The 23,401-nt window shown below is 35.2% G+C and overlaps 1 protein-coding gene across 1 annotated transcript in view; it reads left to right on the forward strand.

Moving 5' to 3' along the window:
• Nucleotides 1–23,401, forward strand: part of ARIH1 (ariadne RBR E3 ubiquitin protein ligase 1) — a 113,591-nt gene that overhangs the window by 62,310 nt on the left and 27,880 nt on the right. The window contains exons 3-5 of the mRNA XM_077881785.1: nucleotides 4,853–4,997; nucleotides 11,976–12,068; nucleotides 12,546–12,601. Coding sequence (XP_077737911.1) covers nucleotides 4,853–4,997; nucleotides 11,976–12,068; nucleotides 12,546–12,601 — 294 coding nt within the window. The remainder of the gene's footprint in view (nucleotides 1–4,852; nucleotides 4,998–11,975; nucleotides 12,069–12,545; nucleotides 12,602–23,401) is intronic.

Raw genomic sequence — 23,401 nt, forward strand, 5'->3', positions numbered from 1 at the left:
GCATGAATCATAAGTACTTAGTTTCATTTTACTTATTACTAAATTATGCTGCTCGTGTAGCAGGAAGAAAAAGACCAGCAGAGCAGAGGGTATAAATAAACACTTCCCTTGCATGCACATATTTGGACAGAGGGCACAGAAGCCACTGTCTTTGTTTTCTTTGAAGTAAAAAATCATTTTAGAAAATAATACTGGTTTTTGTCATTATGTGGGCCATAGTCTTTTTTGAGAAAATGATAAAAGGTTTGAAGCTTTTCCTCAGATTGAGACATGTGTTTAGGGGGAATAGACATGTGTAAAGAAGTTATAAGGTTTTGTATACTGTGATGTTCTTGAAGTTTCAGAGGCTTTAGGTTAGAATTTGGTAAATTGAAATAATCCTAATCAAGCCAGGGAATGTGGACAACTACCTATGAGGGGAATAGTCATTAGCTTCTTCTTAAAATGTCTGCCATAATTTCAGACCTACCTTAAAAGTTCATCTGAGAAAAAAAAAAAGTTCATATGAGAATAAAATTGTGTTTCTCAGAAAATCTTTTTGATTAGCAAAATGTTGATAATGGTTAAAGCTGGGTGATGGGTATGTGGGAGTTCAATGTACTGTTCTGTTGACTTGTATGCTTAAATTTTTTTGTAATGGAGTGGGAGCCTTTTGGGAAGATGACATAGATTATTGTGTTTCTTTTAAAATTGTGCTAATTCAGACCTAGAAGGAGTTACTTACATCTGTTTCACTGAGATTCGTTTCTTAATATATTTGCTTTCATCACAGCTCAGAACTAGAAAGGATAAAATACGAGGAACAGTTGGCAGAACTTTCAAATAGTGACCAGGTAAACAACAGGTATGGGAGTCAAGAATCCACCCGTATTCTTGAGCCTAGTAGTCCTTAATAAAATATCATAATTTGAAAGAAAAAGCTGCTTTGTTCTCTTAAGGAGATTAAAATAAATGTAGACTCTGTGAGCTGAGGGAATCAAAGATGAATTGATAAAAAAACAGAACAAGATAAAAAGGAAGCTGATGAAACTAAGAAAAAAGGGGCAAGTAATAATCTCGCACAGCTCAAAACCACATTAGCAACAGCAAGTTACAGAGGAGATACTATGGAAAATAGAGATATACAAGACAGAAAAAGGACAAAGAAGGAATTAGCAGATGGTAAACATGGAGGACAAATGAACAAAGACTGGGTACAAATCCAGCAGGGCACAGACTTAATTACTAAAAAGGATCTTGAAGTAATTAAGACCTGAATGGCATTTTTTTTTAAAGATTTATTTATTTATTCAGAGACAGAGAGAGAAAGGCAGAGACACAGGCAGAGGGAGAAGCAGACTCGATCCCAGGTATCCAGGATCACACCCCAGGCGGCAGGAGGCACCAAACCGCTGCGCCACCGGGGCTACCCTTGAATGGCATTTTTAAAGAGAAAGTTGAATGCTGAGATAAAGCCTACTAGAGCTAGCCTTAAACTACTAAATCTCAAGAATGAAGAAAGAAAACAAAATTATATATATATGCCACTTGAAAAAGGATTTGAATTATAAAATGAGAAAAATTATTTTGATCACAAACCTCCATAACAACAGGTACTGGAAGGAAATGGATACTGTCACTATAAAGAATATTGGGGGTTGGAGGGTCCGATATTTGGCCAAAGTAATCAACTAGGAAAACTCTAAAAACTAGAGGGTTTAGTGTAGGATCACATAACATAAAGACACTCAATACATTTAAAGTCAACAACTTAAGAAATAGACTTAAGTATTAATTTTAAGTTAGGTTAGTGAAAATAAATTAGATTTCAATATTTCCAAGTAACTATTGTAGAATTGTTGGTAATTAATAACAAAACCAAATTTTAAAATGATTTCTTATAAAATGGAACTTAATAAAATAAAAAGATTTCTAGGCCCACTGTCTCAAACCGTATGAGAGGATTCTTAAGCTCCCCATTCTGTTTACCTGAGCAGTATTTGAAAGTTCTCTGAAAGCTTCTAGAATGGCTCAAAAAGTGGATAAACCCATTGCAGTGTGAAATATGCCAAAAGCAAAGGAATTCAGATTTGTTACCGTGGATTATCTTTAAGAAGTTCCTCTTAAATCAGTTACTCTTTTAAAAACAAACTGAATGATTTTAAGATTCTTCTAGACACTGGGCTACAGCAATAAGAAAATAGTTCTCATGGGGTTTACACCCTAGCAGAGAAGACATAAATGATTATGGAGTTGATTGTGCAGATAAGTGTTGTGCACAGTACAAAGTACCATGAGAAGGTTATACAGGGAAATTGACCTAATTTGAGCGCTGCAGTAGGGGAGGAACTGAGGGTTAAGTTGAGACCTAAGGGTAGGAGGAAGTGTTTGGGGTAGTTGAAAAACCCTTAGGCAAATGGTTAGCTATTTAGATTAAAATGAAATGGGATCCCAGCTTTGTTTTGTACTTCACAAAAGTAATTTCCTTGTGAATCAACAGTTTAATGGAAACACTTTAAACCTAAAGTCATGGATGAATTTTTTATAATCTTCAGGTATAGAGATCTTGTAAAGCTTGATACGAAATCCAGAACTCAAAAAAAAAAAAAAAAAAAGGGAGACCCAGAACTCAAAACATGATCTGTATGCCTATAGGAAGATTAAAAGTGGCAATTAAACTCCACTAAACAAGGTTGAGGGCAAGTTAGAAACTGGGGGGATAAAGTAGGCCACGAGACAAAGGGTTACCCGTTCTATTGATGTATGGAACTCATAAATTAATAGTAGGAATTTCATAGAAAAGCGTGTTCACCCTCACTAGTGAAGAAATGCAAATTAAGTCCAGATATTCCCCCCTACAATCAGTTGGGCCAAGATTTTAATCTAGGATTACTTATATGTGGACATCAAATGTCCCTTAGTATAAGGCTGGTTAGGTAAATTAAAGTACATACCTACAGTAGAATATTATGCAGTGATGAGAACTAATGTTCATTGACAAAGATGTCTTAACGTGTTGTTTACTGAAAGTTATAAATTTGGAGTAAGTGCTTTTATATGAAATTATAGACACATGTCTATCTGGCTGTGTAAGCGTAGAATGGTATCTAGAATGATCGCTAAAGTATTAGGAGTTACTAATTTTATGTAGTCAAGTTTGGATGCTAGAAGTTTGTCTCTTCTTATGAGCATGGATGTTGTTTCTAAAAACAAGGTGTTTTTAATTGCTTTACCTGTTCATATTCAGTGTTAGCTTCATACTTTTCTTCCCCCCCCCCCCCCCTTTTTTAAAGATTTGATTTATTTATTCGTGAGAGACACAGGGAGAGAGACCCAGGCAGAGGGAGAAGCAGGGTCCCTACAGGGAGCCCGAAGTGGGACTGGATCCCCGGGTCTCCAGGATCACACCCTGGGGTTAAGGCGGCGCTAGACTGCTGAGCCACCTGGGCTGCCCACTTTCTACTTTTCAAATGAAGTAGACATTCAAATAAACCTAGACATCTTAGATTTTCTCAGAGATAATAAGTAGGAAAGCATTTGATTTTCTGCTCTGTATATTTTGATTAGTTGAATCATCAGTGACAACTTTTAACCTTATAGGAGTTCTTCTTTTGTAATGTATTGACATTTTGGTTAATAATTCTGTCATTTGATTGAAACATTCTGTAGTCAAAATATTTATAAATAGATATTTATTAGTCTTAGGGGAGTAATGTGATTTGTTCTTATTTGAGTGATTTTCCTGGAGATAAAGTAAGTGCTTGACACAAAGCCTGAACAAGTCCTGCATTAAAAATAATTGGAAATCTCTTTGAGTATCACTTGTTTTTTAACTTCAGAACCTCCTGATTGTATGTAAAGAACATTGAATTTGTTGAAACCTAGGCTTCATATGCTAAAAAGTAATTGACCAGATTTTTCATTAATATTTTACTAGTTATATTGATTCACAAATTGAAAAATTTAAATCTGTTACTTTTTCCTCTGGGATATTAAGGTGTTTGGGAAGCCAGCAATCCTGTCTCATCTGGATTAATGGGAAATAGTGGGCTAAGTATTTGCCACTGTCTTCTGTCAAGAAATTTATAGTTCAGTTGAGACTGGTAGTTGGCATACCATGCTCGTGATATCTTAGTGAACTACTTCTGTATATTTAGAAATGTATTTTATGAAAAGCTAAGTATATGGAGTTTTTGATAGAAAAACATTATAAGATACATTTTTGTTTCCTCTTTCCCTTTGCTAGTAAATGAAAAATTATTTTAAAAGAATATTTAGAAATGATATCTGTTTTGTAAAATGAGACATATAAGTGATTTGTGGGGTAAGATATGCTGTGTAGGTAGTTTACTTGCTAATATATTTAAGCTGGTGTAACTAAAATAATTAATAAGTCATTTATATGAAGTATTAGCCTAGGCTTTTAAAATACCATTACTCTTCATTAAGGTACAACTTAAGATAGTTGTAAGAATAGTACAATCTTTATTCTTAAGTTTTAGTTATAGTACTGTTAAAATATTAATAGCTTAACTTCCTAGGATAAAAACAAAGTTAAAAATACCAAAATGGCAAAAAAATAAAAAACAAAACCCTCCATCAGCTTTCATATGTGTGTGTGTATGTATGTATATATACATTTAACTATATATGTATATATGTATTTATACATACACAGGCACACACACACATACACACCTCTATTTTGCTACAATTTGTAGCCATACACCTCTGTTCCTCTGAGCAAAAAAGGTTATGATCTGGGTTTATTTTAATTCAGTTCATTGCTGTTCCCTATAGAAAATCAGGTTTTTGGAGAGCTCTAACAGTGTGCTATTGCTGGGCTCTCATCCTTTCTGTTTAAATAATGCAGGTACTTTGATGGAAACCTGGAGAAGCTCTTTGCTGAGTGTCATGTAATTAATCCAAGTAAAAAGTCTCGAACACGCCAGATGAATACAAGGTCATCAGCACAGGATATGCCTTGTCAGATCTGCTACTTGAACTACCCTAACTCGGTGAGTATCTGGTAGTTTAAGGCTAGCACTGACTCTCTGTTTCAGAGGATAAATCAACTTAAATTACTTTTAAATTACTTAAACAAAGGAAGATCTGGGAGTCTGGAATTGTACCGTAGTAAAACAGTAACCTATCAGAATATTGAGGATAAAGGAAAGGAAGACAAAGAATGGAACTTGTTCTTTCCCTCTCCACCACTGTTTGCTTTTTTAAAGCAGCAACTTGTCATTACAACCTAAATTTATTCTGAGTTTATTTCACTATCATGGGAGGATTGTTTAATAGGTGGGCAGTCAGTAGAATTATTTTTCATCAAAATAAAATAGATTTAAAATTAGCATTTTAAAATAAATACCCAATACATCAATAAAATGTCTTTAATAGTATTTTACTAGGCAGCTTTTGCATAACAGAAGCGTTTCATTTATAGAGATCCATTCTAATGGAGATTCTTAAATATAGCAAGTGGTGACAGAGTTGGAGCAGACACTGGGACCAGTTAATTGGTATTTCTTTTAAGTAAAAGTATCCCTCTTAAAACCTACTAAATTTGGATGATTTACTTTGATTTGTCTAGTAAGGAATTTTAGGCTTAAACATAATCATCTTATGAAGGCCTTACTTTATTAGTAACCACAAAAAAATAATATTTGTGACATAAATGTATTTAGTCACTTGGAATTCACCCCTAAGATATTTCAAGATACCTAAGAAAAAGCTTAATTCTATAATAATAACTATCTTACTCATATTCTCTGCTTTAATTAACTTTCTAATAATTATTATATAGAAAGTGTTTGTCATCAAGTGACAGACACCAAGTGTTTATATATTTTAACATATTGAAGATTTTTCATTATTTTTCTTAGAGGTTTATATATGTTTCTCTGTAGAGGACCATTTGAAGGGGACTAATTTGTTCACATGTGCTTCAAGTGCCTAGAAAAGAGATTTTAAAAGAAAGTTACTTAAGTACTCTTAGAGAAATAGAACAATGAGTTAACATAACTTTGTAGATGAAGTGTTGAGTTGAATTTCCATATTCTCAAGTTTTGATTACAGCACTAATGCTAACTACTTGGCTTTGTGTAATTATTAAACCTTACTGGATTTAAGTTCTTTTTATCTTTCAAATGAGTTGAGTAAGATATTCTTTCAAATCTCTACTGTTCTGAGAATTGTATAATTTCCCTTTCCTTTATTTTGTTTCTTTCCTTTATTTTTTAAAAAATTTTTCCCTCTCCTTTAAATCACAATCTTGAGTATTTAAAAAAAAAACATTACTATTAAAAATACATTAAATTTATCTTTTGACCATTTTATTGTCTGTCTTTAACAAAAGTTCTCTTTGCCAGGTGACGTTTGTATAGTTTGTAAAAGTTTCTGTTAGGTAATACTGAGCCCCAAAGAATTTGTCCCAGATTATACAGGGTTTCCTTATTCCTTGGCATTTCTCCTCCTGCTCTATTATAACTAGCTCCTCCTTTGTTTAAATTTTAAATGTAATATGAGTACTGAAGCTAGCTACTTACAAATATCCCCTATAACTTTCTCAGTGTCCTTGGTATTGTCTAACAGTCTTAACAAAGTAGAATTAAAAATCACCTGGAGATTCACATTGTAAATTTTGCTTGCACGTGTAACTGATGATAGAGAACCTACTATTATTCAGTGCACCAGGCACTATTCTAAGTGTTAGAAACACAATGGAGAAAAAAAGGCCTTATGCCTGCTTCAGAAAATTTACAGGTTAGCTGGGTAGATAAGTAAGATGACATATTCAGAAAGAAAGGTAAGCACTTTGATGATACTATAGGAACATGTTGGAGAGAGACATCTAACCCAGTTTTAGGTCAGAGAGAATTTCCCACAGAAATTGACCTGTGAAATAACCTCTGAAAGTGTGGTAGTTCGGTGAATCAGGAAAACAGAGCAGTATAGAAGCCAGAGGAAGAGTATATACCTCCAAGAATGATAAAAATATTGCTAAAAACTTCAAAGAAAATAATTGAAAAGTGAATTTGGAATTAACAACATGAAGTTTACTGATGATATTGGAAAGTTAAAGTAAGTAGTATGGTAAAATGAGAAACCACACTGCATGGGCTGAAGGGTTATTGACCTAAAGATTAGAAAAGAAACGTAGGCAATAAATACAAACAAATTATTCTTTAAAGGAAGCTTGGCTGTGTCAGTGACAGGACAAGAAAGCAAACAGCAATATGGGTTGGAAAGTAAGTTTGAGAGTTACGGAAACCATGCCAAGTGTTATGAAAAATAATAGTGTGATAAAACTAGGACTTTTTTCATAGTTTTTAGACTAATAGAGAAAGATAATTTTAACCTCTTCAGTTCTGCAAATGTCATCTCAGACTCCATTAACGCTTTGATTGGATTAGTGATTTTTTTTTTAACCTCTGCTGTATAATTCCCATGTTTCAGTTTCCACCACTTTCTTCAAACACTGATACTTGCCTTTTATTAATGTCTATCTTCAATACCTTTATCCTTCCAGAAAGCAGCTTTAGCTTTATACAGTGACATGTGCAAACAACTTTTTAAAATAAATGCTTTAGTAGCTTAGTATATAGCACTTTGGAGATAACTATCTTGGGTGAGATCTCTTCTTTAAAAACAATATCCTGAGACTTTGGGGCACTTTTAAATTCTCTACCCCCATCTCCTTGTTTGTGGCCAATTCAGGGGTTTCTTAGCCCTGGCAACTGTTTATAGCGTGGGCTGTGATATCTCATTTTTATGAAGTAAATAATTTGTATATTTTAAGAATCAGGTATGTTACATAAAGGCAACTTTGGAGATTGTGACTATAGTCACCTTCCCATCCCCTCACCTCTTAAGCACCTCCAAATCTTTCTGCTGGGAACACAAAACATCTGCTCTAAGTCTGATACTATATCCTTTTTAATTTATTCCATTTTATGGATGAGGGAACTGTTGTCCTAATTATTCAGTTTTTATAAACAATGGCTTTAACTTTAGAGATTATATGAGGAGTTTCTGATGGAAGAAAGATATTTATTCCTGTTCTTACTGCTATTTGCCATTAGTTGCTGTGTATGTAAAATGGCAGTAATAAATGTACCTTTGAAGAGTGTTTATTCTTTCAGTTCTTTTTTTAAAGGATCATTAATTTCTGTTTTAGGTAATATTTCATATATTTTTAGTGTATTCTGTGTCAGATTTATTTATGATATTAGCAAGGATAAATTTGTTGATAAGTAATCCTATCTTTGAGTTAGGGACCCAAGTAGGTACGCACAAGGTTGTAAGGGAACAGATATGTGAAAGGAGGAAGAGAGGAAGGGAAATGGGACAGGATGGTGATACCCAGGTATATCTGTGACAATGACACATCTCTTGAGCACAGTAAACGTGTTTATACCACAGGTTAGTTTTTGCTCTATTTTTAGACGTGTTTATGTGATTTATATTTCTATTTTTCCTTGTTTTGTATTGTTATCTATCAAATTAGAAGAATTATTGAAAAGAAGCCTTTAAAGAATAAAAAACTTTGTTTTTTTCCTTATATAATGATTGATGGTCCAGAAGTTCCAAAGGTAGAGATGTTACTTGCAATGATCACTTAGTAACCATTGTAACCTTTAATCTCACAATCTCAAGGGTTCTGATTTGGAAAAAGAAAAGAAAGCACATGAGGATGCATATGTGTTTTTTAAGTTGTGAATAAAACATTTTAGAATTGGTGATCTTTTACCCTGTTATAATTGTCCTTTACAGAATGCTCCTTCCTCTTATAGCCTTGAAAATCAGATGCTCTTCATTAGTGATCTGACAAGTTAGTGCCAAATGTCCTTTACCAGTCAGGAGTAATGAGAATAGATTCTTTTGTTTGTTTCCTAGATTTTTTTTTAATGGATAAAAATATTGATTTCCACAATATTTACCTTTACTTGTCCTATAAATGAGTTACAATTCTTGTCAATCTGAATAGCATCATATTTTAAACTGGATATTTACCATGTCATTTGGTCTGTAGGACAAGTCTCAGGACTCTGATACATTTTTTCCCCCATGTCTGCTTCTGGGCATTCTTTATATAGTTTATGTGCTATAGTATAGAATTTTGTATCCTATTTGTATCTGAATGTCATAAGCAACATCAGAAATTTCATGAGCATTTTTCAAGTAACAGCTCGTTAGAAAATGGAATAAAAAGTACCACTTATGTGAGCCACGGAAAGAATAAAAGAGCTAGAAATAAATTTGGCAAGAAATGTGAAAGATCTGTTATGAAGAAAACTTGAAATACTAAAGTAGTTAAAAAGATGACTTGAGTATTTGGAGAGCTAGAATAATAGTAAAATATTGAAAAAGATATTCAACTACTGAGCCACCCAGGGGCCCCTAGAAGGCAGAAATTTTAAAACCAGTACACTTTGGTGTATTTTTTTGTTGCTTCTTCATGGCAACAAAATGTGAGCACTCAGATTTGAATCTGAGAAAATATTTTCCATACTTACAAATGGCCAGTTTTCTAAATAGGTAGAAATCCCCACTAAATCATTAAGGAAATGATGGGCAAAATAGATGAAGAGAGTGCACCGAAAAAATACATAGTTTTTAATCTTTTTTTAGTGTTTAAAACTTCACTCAAAATAAAATCAAAACTAATGAAGTGGGGCACTTGGGTGGCTCAGTGGTTGAGCATCTGTCTGCCTTCAGCTCAGGTCGTGATCCCAGAGTCCTGGAATTGAGTCCCACATCCGGCACTCCATAGGGAGCCTGCTTCTCCCTCTGCCTGTGTCTCTGCATCTGTCTCGTGTCTCTCATGAATAAATAAATAAAATCTTAAAAAAAAGAAACTAATTCACATTCATACCTGTTAGATTGGCAAAGATCAAGGAGTTCGATAATATACTATTGTTGACATAGGTTTTGGGAAACCCGAATTCTCTTTAACAGTATAAATTGCTACAACCTCTTTGAACTTAAAGCTTGGTGTAATACTCTATTAAAGTGTAAATGTATACCTGTTATAATATCACTTTATCCCGGGGATCCCTGGGTGGCGCAGCGGTTTGGCGCCTGCCTTTGGCCCAGGGCGCGATCCTGGAGACCCGGGATCGAATCCCACATCGGGCTCCCGGTGCATGGAGCCTGCTTCTCCCTCTGCCTGTGTCTCTGCCTCTCCCTCTCTCTGTGTGACTATCATAAATTTAAAAAAAAAAAAAAAATATATATATATATATATATCACTTTATCCCAAGATGCATCGGCACGATCACCATGATATATAAATAGCCAGTGCAGTAGCATAGTGGCAAAAAAAAAAAAAAAGTCTAAATGTTCGTTAATGGTGGACTATTTAAATAAATCATGGTGCCTTCATACAGACTGTAAAAAGGGGTGGACCCATGTGTACTAATGTAGGACCACCTCAGAAATGTATTAAATAATAACCAAAACGATAATGTGTGCTACTCTTATTGTGTATGTGCCTGTGTATGTCAGAACATCTCTGGCAGATTATGTCAGATTTTGAAATAGTGTTACTTTTGGATAGAGAAATAGAGGACAAGTGTTGGAATAAGGGAGACTTACTTTTCAACATAAACTCGTACTAGTAAATAATTGTTTTTAACCATGAGCCTGTATTACCTTACTTGTTTAAAAATAATTTAGAGTAAATATTGTAAAATATTCTTAGTTGAAACTGATGACCATTATTTGCATATTATAGAATATAATATACTTCAATTAACTATCCCTCAAATTAGTAGTATTTCAAGTCATATAAGTAGTAGAAGATTAGACCAAATGTTAGTATTGTTCTTAGCAATCTGAATGAATCTTTTGGTTTCCATAAGATTTTATTATCTAGGTAAGCTATATTCTGTGCAACTCTAGAAGTCCTATATTTGCATGACATTTTTTAATACAGCTTTGAGATAAAATTCACATACACTAATAAGACGATATAGTTCACTTATTTTCAGTGGTTTTAGTTTACCACTCTACTGCCACAGTAAATTTTAGAACATTTCATGACCCCAAAAAGAAACCTCATCTCCTTTTACACTCACTACTACCTCTTACCCCTCAAGCCATCCTATCCTTGGCAACCACTAATCTACTTTCTCTATGATTTTGCCTGTTCTGGACCTTTCGTATACATGGAAATCAAACAATATGTGGTGTTTTGTGGCTGGATCCTTTCATTGAGCATAGTGTTTTCAAGGCTCATCTGCATTACAGTATGTATCAGTACTTCAATCCTTTTTATGCGTGAATAATATTCTTTCATATGTATATTCCACATTTTTATCCATTCGTCACTGGACATTTAGGTTGTGTCTGTTTTGGGACTAGTATGGATAATGCTGCTATGAATATTTGTATACAAGTTTTTGTGTGGAGCTATGTTTTCATTTCTTTTGGGTATATACCTAGAAGTGGAATTGCTGGATCATGAGTAACTCTGTGTTTAATTATATGAGAAACTGCCACAGTGTTTTCCAAAGCTCCTGTACTATTGTACATTCGCACCAGAAGTGTATGAGGGTTCTAATTTCTCTACATCCTTACCAACACTTGTTGTTATCTGTCTTTTTGAATATAGCTGTCCTAGTGGGTGTCAAGTCGTGTCTTACTGTGGTTTTGATTCACGTTTCTCTGATAGCTAAGGATTTTGAGCGTCTTTTCATATGCTTATTGGTACATGACATTCTTATATTTTGTACAAACTTGTCTGTCTTTCCTAAAAATATAAATACTCTAAATGCATTTCTCATTAGTTAGGTAATTTGTATTAAATGTATTTGCATGTCTAAGTTTTACCACTGAGAAGTTTATTTTAGAAGCCCAGCTAGCCTTGTCAAATTGGACATTTTAACTACTTATGAGAATTGTGACCTAATAGAGCCTTCTTGAGTCACTATGTATAATGATTTTTCTCATAATGTCTTTTAAAAGTCCATGTATTATTTTTGTTGCAGTATTTCACTGGCCTTGAATGTGGACATAAATTTTGTATGCAGTGCTGGAGCGAATATTTAACTACCAAAATAATGGAGGAAGGCATGGGACAGGTAAAGATACCAATTTGATTTTTTAGTTTTTGTTGAATTTCCTACAATGTTTAGACCCTTGCAGAAATATAAACAGGTAAAGCATTCTGGATTATAAATTGCATGGGACCTTTTTCCATTTTGAGATTAAAAGATAATTAAGACATTTTTCTATTTACAATGTGACAATCCAGTCAAAGATAACAGTTCAGGTAATGTTTTCTTAGTGGCATTAAGATGTGTATAAATCAGGCTAAACTTGTTGAGCAGTTTTGTCAGGTGTCTTGCTTGTGCCTTTCGAGTTTTATTCAGGTCAGTCAGTGGTTTTAGTTACCTTATGGTATTAAACACACACATACATTTCCTTTAATAGAAAGGGAACGATTAAGATCCTGTAAATGTCAAGGTATTCTCAACCTACTGAAGTGCCTGGCGATGGTAAGCATCCAGTAAATATTTGTTGAATGAAGACATAGTTTAAATTTCAATCTTTTTCAGACTATTTCGTGTCCTGCTCATGGTTGTGATATCTTAGTGGATGACAACACAGTTATGTAAGTATTTTTGATAGATTCTGCATGTTGAATATTGGTTAGTTGGTTAAACTAAATTTGTGCTTAAACCTCAGAGGAGGTGGAATTTTTAGTCTAAAAAGACTTTCTAACCTATATTCCTTCGTAGTACAAAAGTTCATTTCTAACTTGATTTAAATGCCCAGACACTAGTCTTACAAATATATGGCAAAATCTGGGCAATATATGATAGCTAGATTTCAATAAACCTTAGAATTGGAGAGTAGGGTATGATGGTATCTCAGTTGAGGTCCTGTGGGAAGGAGATTTGTTGTGGGATAGCATCTGTGCAGGTTAAAGAGAAAGGAGTAGATACGCTTTGATGCAGGTATGAGTCCTGTTAAAAGAGACAAGAAGGATTCAGTAGGAAGAGACTCCAGCCATGGAGCAGCAGCGAGTCTCTGGCAGCTCTGTGGGGAACTCCACTGCAGATTGCCTATAGATGAATGCCTCAGTAAGCGGAAATGACTGGGCCCTAGTGCCCTTCCATGTTCCATCATTCACTGGGAGCTACCCAGGGGAATGTGGCCTCATTTGGAGCATAGCTCCCAAAGGCACTACATCTGGAAGTTGTTGGCTAACTGCTCTTCTTGTGAAAGGTTCTCTTATGAAGGGAGAAGGAAACTTGAAGAAACAAGCATAGATTTTAGTCCTGAACTGGGGTAATATCCCAGGCTGTTTAATTCCTTGAGTTAGTGCTGTTTCATAGCCTCGGGCTACTTAATTGACTTCATTCTAGGAAGATAAACAGATTGAAGGCTTGAACTATCTGCAAACAAATTATGTAGTTAGGTAATTGCCTATACAGAAAGGTTTAGTTTGTGTTTAAGCACAGGGATTTGAAGGTAATAAAACTAAAAACAGCTATGGACTTTAATGAGCAAATAAATTTCCTAAGCTACCTAATAAAGCCTTAAATTGACTTAACCAGCACAGTTTATAAAGATCACTGATTCCAATTTGTTAACCTTAACCTACTTTGGATTACTAAAACATACTGATGCTTGTTGTTAGCTCTGTGTTAATACTGTTTCTATCTTTCAGTGAATCTTTTTTCCATTATTGCTTTAAGCTAGCAGAAATAAGTTATGCAACAAACATCTTGAAGTACCATCATCCTTCCAGTTGTCTTTATCTTGTTCCTTGATACTTTCTGATTCCTTGTATTTTCATCAATACATCAGTTTCATCAATAGAATTCATCAGATCACTGAATCTTTTTATCCATTCCATATTTACTTGGGAACATTAAGATATATTTCCTTCCCCCAAGAAGTTCATAATACTAAAATGCAGAGTTTAAGAGTTATATATAGAGACATGTATAAAGTACAGGCAAATTATTCCACACGAAGAGTTTAAGGAATAATATAAATGGGGGTAAAAATTTGGATTGAGGGAGTGGAGAGTAACACTTTTAAAGAAAGAATACCAGTATTTTTTTTTTTTTAATAGTTCATGAGCTTTTCTCTATTAAGTATTCTGTGGTGGCTAGAGAATAGCAGGTTATTAGAGATTAGGATAAAAGGACCCTGACAGTGTATGGATTTCATCACAGAAGGTTGTTAGACTGTGATAATAAGATTTACATTTTGAGAAGCCTATTTGGGGGTAGGGGGCGCCTGGCTGACTCTCTCAGAAGAGCATGTGATTCGTAATGGGGTCAAGACCCATGTTGTGTGTAGAGATTACTAAAAATAAACTTTAAAAAAAAGAAATACAACTTTAGCGGAGGGAGGGTCGTTTAGAGTTGGGGAGGCATTTGGATAGATGTGGCTACACATTTACAAAAACTGAAGATTTTTTTTTTTTTTGAGGGGAAATGGAGTAAATATTTTCAACACATAAAACCAAAGTGGCTAATATCAAAAGGGCTCTTACAAATCAAGAAGGTAATCCTATGGAAAGCATTTCACAGTGAAAGAAATTTGATGCTCATAAACATTAGCTAATAAACATTATATAAACTAGTTACTTAAATGTAAATCAGAATTTGGTACTCCAGTTTTTTAAAATTGTGTTTTTTGTTTTGTTTGCATTTGGATTGGTAAGGATTAAACAATTTGGTAATGTGTAGTGTGAGAATATAGTACGGTAGAGAATACAAACTGTTGCAACCTTTTTGTAACAGTTTGACAATTTCTACAAATTAAAATGCTCTTTGGCCTTTCATGCAATAGTATCACTTTGAATATGTCATTCTGTTGCCTTCATTGTTTCTGATCAGTCAACTGTTAATCATGTTGTTCCCTATTTGCTCCTTTTTAAGATTTGCTGTGTCTTTAGCTTAAGACAATTCAACTGTGATGTATCTAGATGGGTTCTCTTTATGTGTATCCTCTCAGGTTTCTTGTGCTCTTTGGCTATGCATCCAAGCACATGCACAGAAAATTTGGAGAATATAAAACCATTTTAATGATATCAGCTGGGGCTTGGGGATTAGGAGGAGGGACTTTTATATTTCACCTTATATAGTTGTACACTGTTAGTATACAGCTTCCATTTTATTTCTTATAAATAAATAATTTTAGAATTTAAGAGTTTAGTTAATTAAATGACATTTTTAAAGTGTTTAGTCTTAAATAATAACTGAAATATGCCTAACAATTTTTTCTTAGTGTGAAAGAAATAGAATCCTTCACAGTCATGGTATTACCATTTTTAAGTTTTTAATTTGATGCATTAAAAAATAGTTTCTTGTTTTAATTTGGCTTTTTTTTTTTTGAAGATTTCATTTATGTGAAAGAGAGCGAGTGCGTGTGCACAGGCCGAGGGAGCAGTAGAAGGAGGAGAAGCAGGCTTCCCACACAATCAGGGAGACTGACATGGGGCTCTATCCCAGGACCCTGGGATCATGACCTAAGCCAAAGGCAGATGCTCGACTGACTGAGCCACCCAGGCATCCCTTCTCGTTTTATTTTGACTTCAACTCATTTGGAACTTGAACCTGAAACCAGATTCTTTCATGAAGACACTTTGTCCTATAACCTTCTCAAGTTGAAGCTAGGTCTCCCTGCCCCCTACCCTATATACCTCATGGTCAGGAAGCAATGTCATTGTCTCCCTTGGTTTCAAATGTTATATTCAGAATGTTTCTCTACTTCAGTTTAAAATCCATGTAGATCCTTTTTATTTATTTTTTAATGATTTTATTTATTGGAGAGAGAGCATGTGCACAAGCAGGAGGAGCAACAGGCAGAGGGAGAAGCAAGCTCCTGGCTGAGCAGAGAGCCCCAGTGGTACTTGATCCCAGGACTCCCTGGATCAGACCCGAGCTGAAGGCAGACCCTTAACCAATTGAGCCACCCAGGAGCCTGCATGTAGATCCTTGAGTCTTGTGTTATCTGTTTATCCTATAGTCCTTTCTGCTTTTATTTGCCTGATTTCTTGGTCACTCCCACTTAATTATAGTGTTAACACCTCACTCACTGTCTTTCTTCCAAGGTTTACTGTCATCCGGTGTGATCTCAGTATCCATATATACAGTCTGTTATTCTATACTCTAACCCTGTGATTTTTCAGAGTGCAATCCCCCAACCAGCGGCATTAAAATGCCCATTCTCAGTCCCAAATCCAGACTTACTGAATCAGAAAGTCTGGGGATGGGGCTCAGCAATCTGAACAAAACTATCCTATGATTCTGATGTATGCTTAAGTTGGAGAACCAATGCCATAGTGTTTCATTTTCCTAATGTATTCATTTTCAGTAAAATCCCTTTTATCTGGACACCAGTTCCTGAGGCCACCACCCTAGGCTTACTCCAGATCTACTCTAATTGACTTTGCAAAATCATCTTTTTTTTGCCTCTTCCTAAAATATTACTCCTTGGGGTTCTAATGGGTTTCTACTCATTTTATATCCTCCTTAGTCATAAATTTGACCCAGATTTGTGTGTATTTTCAGGTCAACTGTCTCTCTTGAACTTGGGACCTATATATCCCACTGCTTATCAGGCATCTTCATATGTATATTTTATCCTCAGGCTTTGTCTTGTCCAACTCTTCTGTCACTACCACCAAACTCCTTCTGGCTGCTCAGTGTCAAGGAATGGTACCACTAGGTGTTAAAGACTTGCCTAAATTAGAAACATGATGATACCCCTGATTGTTTTTTCTCCTCTATTTCCTGGAGTGATCCTTATACCGCTGTCATTTTCACATCCTAATTAGTCTTAAATCTATCCATTTCCCTCTGTTCCTGCTGCCATTAACCTGATCCAAGTTGTCATCTTCTCTTAGCTGGCAATCTATGACTGGTTTCTAAATGATTCATTTAAATTGTTTTGTCACCTTTCAGTTCTTTCATTTCCATTCTATATTGCTTACCTATACAGCTTCATCTCAACTTTTTCACATTCTCTTTTCTAGCAGTGTGAAACTTGCTAGATTTTACTTATTTATGAGAGAGAGGGAGATAGCAATAGAGAACATCAGCGAGGGGAGGGGCAGAGGGAGAAGTAGGCTCCCCTTCTGATCAGGGAACCCCACACAGAGCTCAATCCCAGAACCCTGGGATCATGACCTGAGCTTACCCGACTGAGCCAAAAGCAGACACTCAACCCTGAGCCACCCAGGCGTCCTATAAATAAATGGACAGGGCAGAAATTTTCTTTTGAAAAATAAATTTTTATTTTTCATTTAATTAAAGTTTTTTTTACAAGCACTCTTATATCTATCTTTTTTATGTATGATTTGAAACACTTCTTTACATTCAATACAAAATAGATATCACATCCATTCCCTGAAATGACTCTTCGCAAAGTAGAATGCAAGTAGCACTCTTAGAGTCATTGTTATTACATTTGGTTTTAAATTATCTTTTAAGTGCATCACAGAATGGATATTATTACATCCATGCAAAAATAAATTGTTTTAAATTAGATAATATAATTTAAATGCTATTTAATAGTTATTTTCTGTACCATTAACTGTAAGCAGTACATCTTCTCTCCTTACTATGAAAAGTGAAGAAATTAATGCTTCTGCATTGTCATTCACCTTTATATCTCTTTCACCTCTTAATTTCTGTTGGATACATGATTACTTTATGTTGTCAACTCTATATTTTTTTCTATTCTGGAACAGATTCTTTCATGTTTTGTCAATAAGTTTATTCACAAAATTGTAAATCAGTACTTTTGTAATATTATAACTATGTAAATATCACATAAAATCAAATAGTTGAATGGATCCAGAAAGAACTAAATGTAGTCCTCTAAGCTCCTCTAAGAATATTCATAACATCGTAATCGGATGGTTTTTTATTTTTACAGTTTCTTAACAGTCACAAATACATTTATGAAGCTGCTTAGACCCTTAAGTCAGTCATACAGTTTGTGCCATCTGAGGCAAGAGACAGACTAAATATTGATACATGTTAATCTCAGTTCGGTAAGGATCTCATTTTTTACAGAGGAAAATCCTCATTCTTAAGTACAATAGACTGAGTTTGCTTGTGTGTTGATTTTATTTTACTTTTTTAATAAATTCTAAAATATATTAACTAAAGTATGTAAATACATTAACTTTAAAACTATATTTTATTAACCACCTAGGTCAAGGTATAGAACTTTTCCAGTACCCAGAATGTTCATCCTTTTGCCCCTTACCTGACAGTATCCATTTCACCCTTGTTCCCTGTCATGATTTCTGTCATCAGTTAGTTTTGCCTATTCTTGAGCCTCATTTAAATGATACTATGTATTCTTTTTATGAGTGTGTATCTCTTCAGTTAATGGCTTTGAGATATGTGCACATCTTAAATATATCTGTATGTTTTTAAGTTTCCTTAGATTTTTTTGTTGTTATGTCTAATGTATTTCATTCTCCTGATAGTAGACATTTAGAGTTTTTTGGTTTGTTTACTTGGTTTTGACCACTATGGAGAAGCTACAAAGAATATTCTTATATGTGTCTTTTAGTAAACATGCACTGATTTCTTTTGAGTATATATTTAGGACTGAGTCAGTAGATACTGCCAGGTGGTTTTCCAAAATGGTTGTACCTATGTTCCCCTAGTTAGCTGTGAGTGCTCTACTCCTTGCCTGTATTTGTAAACATTAGTCTTTTAAATTGTATCCATTCTGGTGGGTATGTAAGGATATCTCTTTATGGTTTTAACTTGTAATTCCCTGATGAATAATGATTTCAAACACCTTTCCATTAGCTTCTTGGATATCTTTTTATGAAATACCCATTTAGATCACTTAAAATATTACTTTGTTGCTTTATAAGAATTCGTTAAATTTTCTGGTAGTCTTTTGTTAGATATATACATATTACAACTACTTTCCCTTATACGTAGCTTCCTTTTTCTCTCAATGATTTTTGATGAACAAGTTTTCATTTTAATAGCATCTAATACATCATTTCCCCCCATTTACAATTATTACTACTTAAATTTTTTTCAAGTAGAAAATTTTGTATTTTTAAAAATATTTTTTTTACTGACTTCATATTTAATAGATATCCTTATGATTTTTTGAATTTTTAAAGATTTATTTATTTATTCATGAGAGAGAGAGAGAGAGAGAGAGAGAGGGGCAGGCAGAGGCAGAGGGAGAAGCAGGCTCCATGCTGGGAGCTCAACTCGGGACTCGATCCTGGGACTCCAGGATCATGCCCTGGGCCAAAGGCAGGCGTGAAACCGCTGAGCCACCCAGGGATCCCCAAAATTTTGTATTTTACAAATACACAATTTTTTTGTATATTTGTATACAAAAAATATACAATTTTTTTTTAAAGAGCAGGAGAGATGAGAGGGGGGAGGGGAGGACAAGGGGAGGAAGAGAGAGAAGTCCAAAGCAGGGCTCAGTCTTATAGTCCTTATAACCGTGAGATCATGACTTGAGCCGAAATGAAGTCAACCACCCAGGCACCCCAAGATTGTATGTTTTTAAGATAGTTTATGGAGACATTATGGAGAATGCTTTGATAACACGTGACTTTAGAGTGGAATAAACTGAATGCCTCTCCATTATTTCTCCAGTGAAACAGAAAGCACTACTTAGCATTCTAAAGTAGAAAATTTAGTACAAACGCTGTAGAATATGGGACACTTGGGTGGCTCAGCTGTTGAGCATCTGGCTTTCGGCTCAGGTGTGATCCTGGTCTGGGATCGAGTCCCACATCGGGCTCCCTGCAAGAAGCCTGCTTCTCCCTCTGCCTATATCTCTGCCTCTCTCTCTGTGTGTCTCATGAATAAATAAATGAAATCTTAAAAAAAAAAAAAAGCTGTAGAATACTATTTTAAAATACATGCTTAAGGGATTGGAGCTCAAGTTTATACTGAAATAATTTTCTAGTCTCATTGACATGCAAAATGAAATAATTTGTCAAATTGCAGTAGTTCATAAAGCAAAGTATATAGATAGTAAATTATTGATAGTGGTGATTTAAACTTCTGAAGAAAATATATATTTTAAAAATAATTTTTGAGCTATAAATGTAAGCTTAATAGGTTGAAGAGAAGCAGAGGAAGAGTATGGGAAGGGTGCACGAAGCTGATTCTATATGGCCTTATGGACCATTTTAAGATCTTTGGCTTTTTTTTGAAGTAGAGCCATGAGAAGATTTTTTTGAGAAGAGTGACATGGTTAGAGAGAGTTGCTCTGACTACTGGCATTAGAAGGAGACTAAGAAGGAGCAGGGAAATGGGAGACTCTTAGAGTAGTGTGGGTGAAAGGTGTTGGCAGTTTAATCCAGGTTGGTAACAGAGGAAGTAATGAGAAATGGTTGGATTTTGAATGTATTTTCAAGGTAAAGTCAGAATTAGATGATGTAGTATAAGAAAGAGATGAGCCAGAGATGATAGTAAATGTTATATTTATTTTTAATGATCAGCAATTGAGCAGATTTATTATAAAGATGTTAACCACGTTATCATAAACCTACTACCCAAATGTCCAACAGGTAAACGAAGATGGAATGTAACACAGCCATTAAAAATAGGTTTGGATTTGGGGAGGGTTACTTTATTTCAAATTAAAAAAAAATTTGTGAGTTATTTTAATGCATTGGAAAATGCCTATAATAATTTTAGTGAAGAAGCTAAGATATAAAAATAGATGTAGTACGTTCTCTATTTAAAATTATGTATCGGGGGATCCCTGGGTGGCGCAGCGGTTTGGCGCCTGCCTTTGGCCCAGGGCGCGATCCTGGAGACCCGGGATCGAATCCCACATCGGGCTCCCGGTGCATGGAGCCTGCTTCTCCCTCTGCCTGTGTCTCTCTCTCTCTCTCTCTCTCTGTGACTATCATGAATAAATAAATAAAATCTTAAAAAAAAAAAAAAAAAAAAAAAAAAAATAAAATTATGTATCGGGCAGCCCAGGTGGCTCAGTGGTTTAGCGCCGCCTTCAACCCAGAGCCTGATCCTGGAGACCGGGATCGAGTCCCATGTTGGGCTCCCTGTGTGGAGTCTGCTTCTTCCTCTGCCTGTGTGTCTGCCTCTCTCTCTCTCTGTGTCTCTTATGAATGAATAAATAAAATCTTAAAAAATAAAATAAAATAAAATTATGTATCTGCGCCTGGGTGGCGCAGTTGGTTAAGCATCCAACTCTTGGTTTTGGCTCGGTTGTGATCTTGGGGTCATGAGATCGAGCCCTACATCAGGCTCTGCACTCAGCACACAGTCTGCTTAGGACTCTCTCTCCCTCTTCCTCTACCACCACGCACTCATTCTCTCTCTCAAATAAATGAAAACAAATCTGTTTTTTTAAATTACATATCCTGTGTTTACCAAAAAAGACGAGAAATATCCAGATTATAAAAATGTTACGTGGTTATTCTTCCTGAGTGATAGAGATGCAGATGATATTTATTTCTTCCTTTATACTTGTCTGTAATTGGTATGTAAAACAAACAAACAAAAAAACCAAACTCTTTTTATAGAAAAAAATAATTTATCATTAGTCCTAAATTGAAGCATACTATTGATTTACTCAGGGTGCTGTATTAGCATAAGATGTGGTTTACTACCTGGCATACTGAAAAAAAAATCCTGTGTTTAACACCACCTGGTTTAAAATAGCTCTCCAATTACCTCATGTATAAAAGCAGAATTATCCCAGAACTCAAGGGTACTTAAATGCATCTGAGGGGCACCTGGGTGTCTGAGTTGGTTAAGCATCACCTTCAGTCATGATCTCAAGGTCCTGGGATCAAGCCCTGCATCAGGCTCCCTGCTCAGCGGGGAGTCTGCTTCTCCTTCTCCCACTCCCCTTGCTTGTGCGTATGTGCACATGTGTGTGCGCTCGCTCTCTCTCTCTCAGATAAATAAAATCTTAGAAAAAATGCACCTGACACTGTGCTCAGAATGTATAGTAGACTATCAGTAGAAGTCATTATGTTTACCTTCTAAAGGAGCTGCCTTCTGTTGTGAGATTTGGTATAATAACTATTTTCAATGTAGGTGGTGGCAACAGGTCTTTGTCAAGAGAAGTAGTTTATCAATAGCCAGGATGGCACTTGTCTTCTTGAGAGTGCTTATTCTCAAGAGTAAGAGATCACTTTCTTGTTTTTCTCTATCATGTACTACATCTATTTTTAATAGATCTCTATTTAAAATTATATATCCATGGTGCCTGGGTGGCACAATTGGTTAAGCATAGATAAACTATGACCTAATAACTGAGACTTAATAACCTTGGTCTAGTAACTATAACTAGCCTTTGTTATCACTAGGTAGACTAGATCAGTTATAAGAAATCATTGGGTTTTGTCACACCAGAGAAGCATTATGGATAATAGAAATAAATACTGTTTGGGAAATCAGGGCATCTGACTTAAAGTTTAGTGGCTTTTCATAATATTGTACAACCATCACCACTATCTAATTCCGGAACATTGTCATCACCCCTAAAAGAGTTCCCGTATTCATTTAACAATCACTTGCCATTCCCTCTTTCCCCTAGACCCTGACAAGCACATATTTATTTTCTGTCTGTATGGATTTGCTTATTCTGGACATTTAATTTAAATATCATTCAGGGGGATCTCTGGGTGGCTCAGCGGTTTAGCTACTGCCTTTGGCCTGGGGATTGAGTCCTGCATTGGGCTCCCTGCATGGAGCCTGCTTCTCCCTCTGCCTCTCTCTCTCTCTCTGTGTCTCTCATGAATAAATAAATAAATTCTTTAAATAAACAAATATTCAGCATGTGATCCTTGTGTCTGGCTTCTTAAACTTAAGAAAATGTTTTCAAGGTTTATCCATGTTGTAGCATGTGTCAGTACTTGATTCCTTTCTGTGGCTAAATGATATTCCGCTGTATGGATATTTCATATTTTATTTCTTCATTCCTCAGTTCTTGGACATTTAGGTTATTTCCATTTTTTATGGAAACAGTTGGGTTTTTGAACATTTATGTGCAAGTTTTTTATTTGAACACCTGTTTTTAATTATCTAAGTAGAGGTGCTGGGTCATATGGTAATTCTGTGTTTAACCTTTTTTCTTTTTTAAGATTTATTTATTTATTTTAGAGAGAGAATGCAGACTAGGAAGTGCACGGGGGTGGGAAGTAGTACAGAGGGTAAGAGAAAACCTCCAACAGACTTCTTGCTGAGCATAGAGCTTGCTCCCACAACCCTAGGACCATGACCTAAGCTGAAATTGAGTCAGATGTCCAACAGACCAGGCACCCCCTGTGTTTAAACTTCTGAGGAATCACCAAATATGCTAATTATTTTTAGACTTCAGTTCCAGCATCCCTGAAATGTGGAGGTTTGCTCATTTAAAAGGTGTTTACTGAACACTTCCTATAAGTCAAGCAGTGTGCTAGACA

Source organism: Canis aureus, chromosome 32 (genome assembly GCF_053574225.1).
Source record: "Canis aureus isolate CA01 chromosome 32, VMU_Caureus_v.1.0, whole genome shotgun sequence".
NCBI lineage: Eukaryota > Metazoa > Chordata > Mammalia > Carnivora > Canidae > Canis > Canis aureus.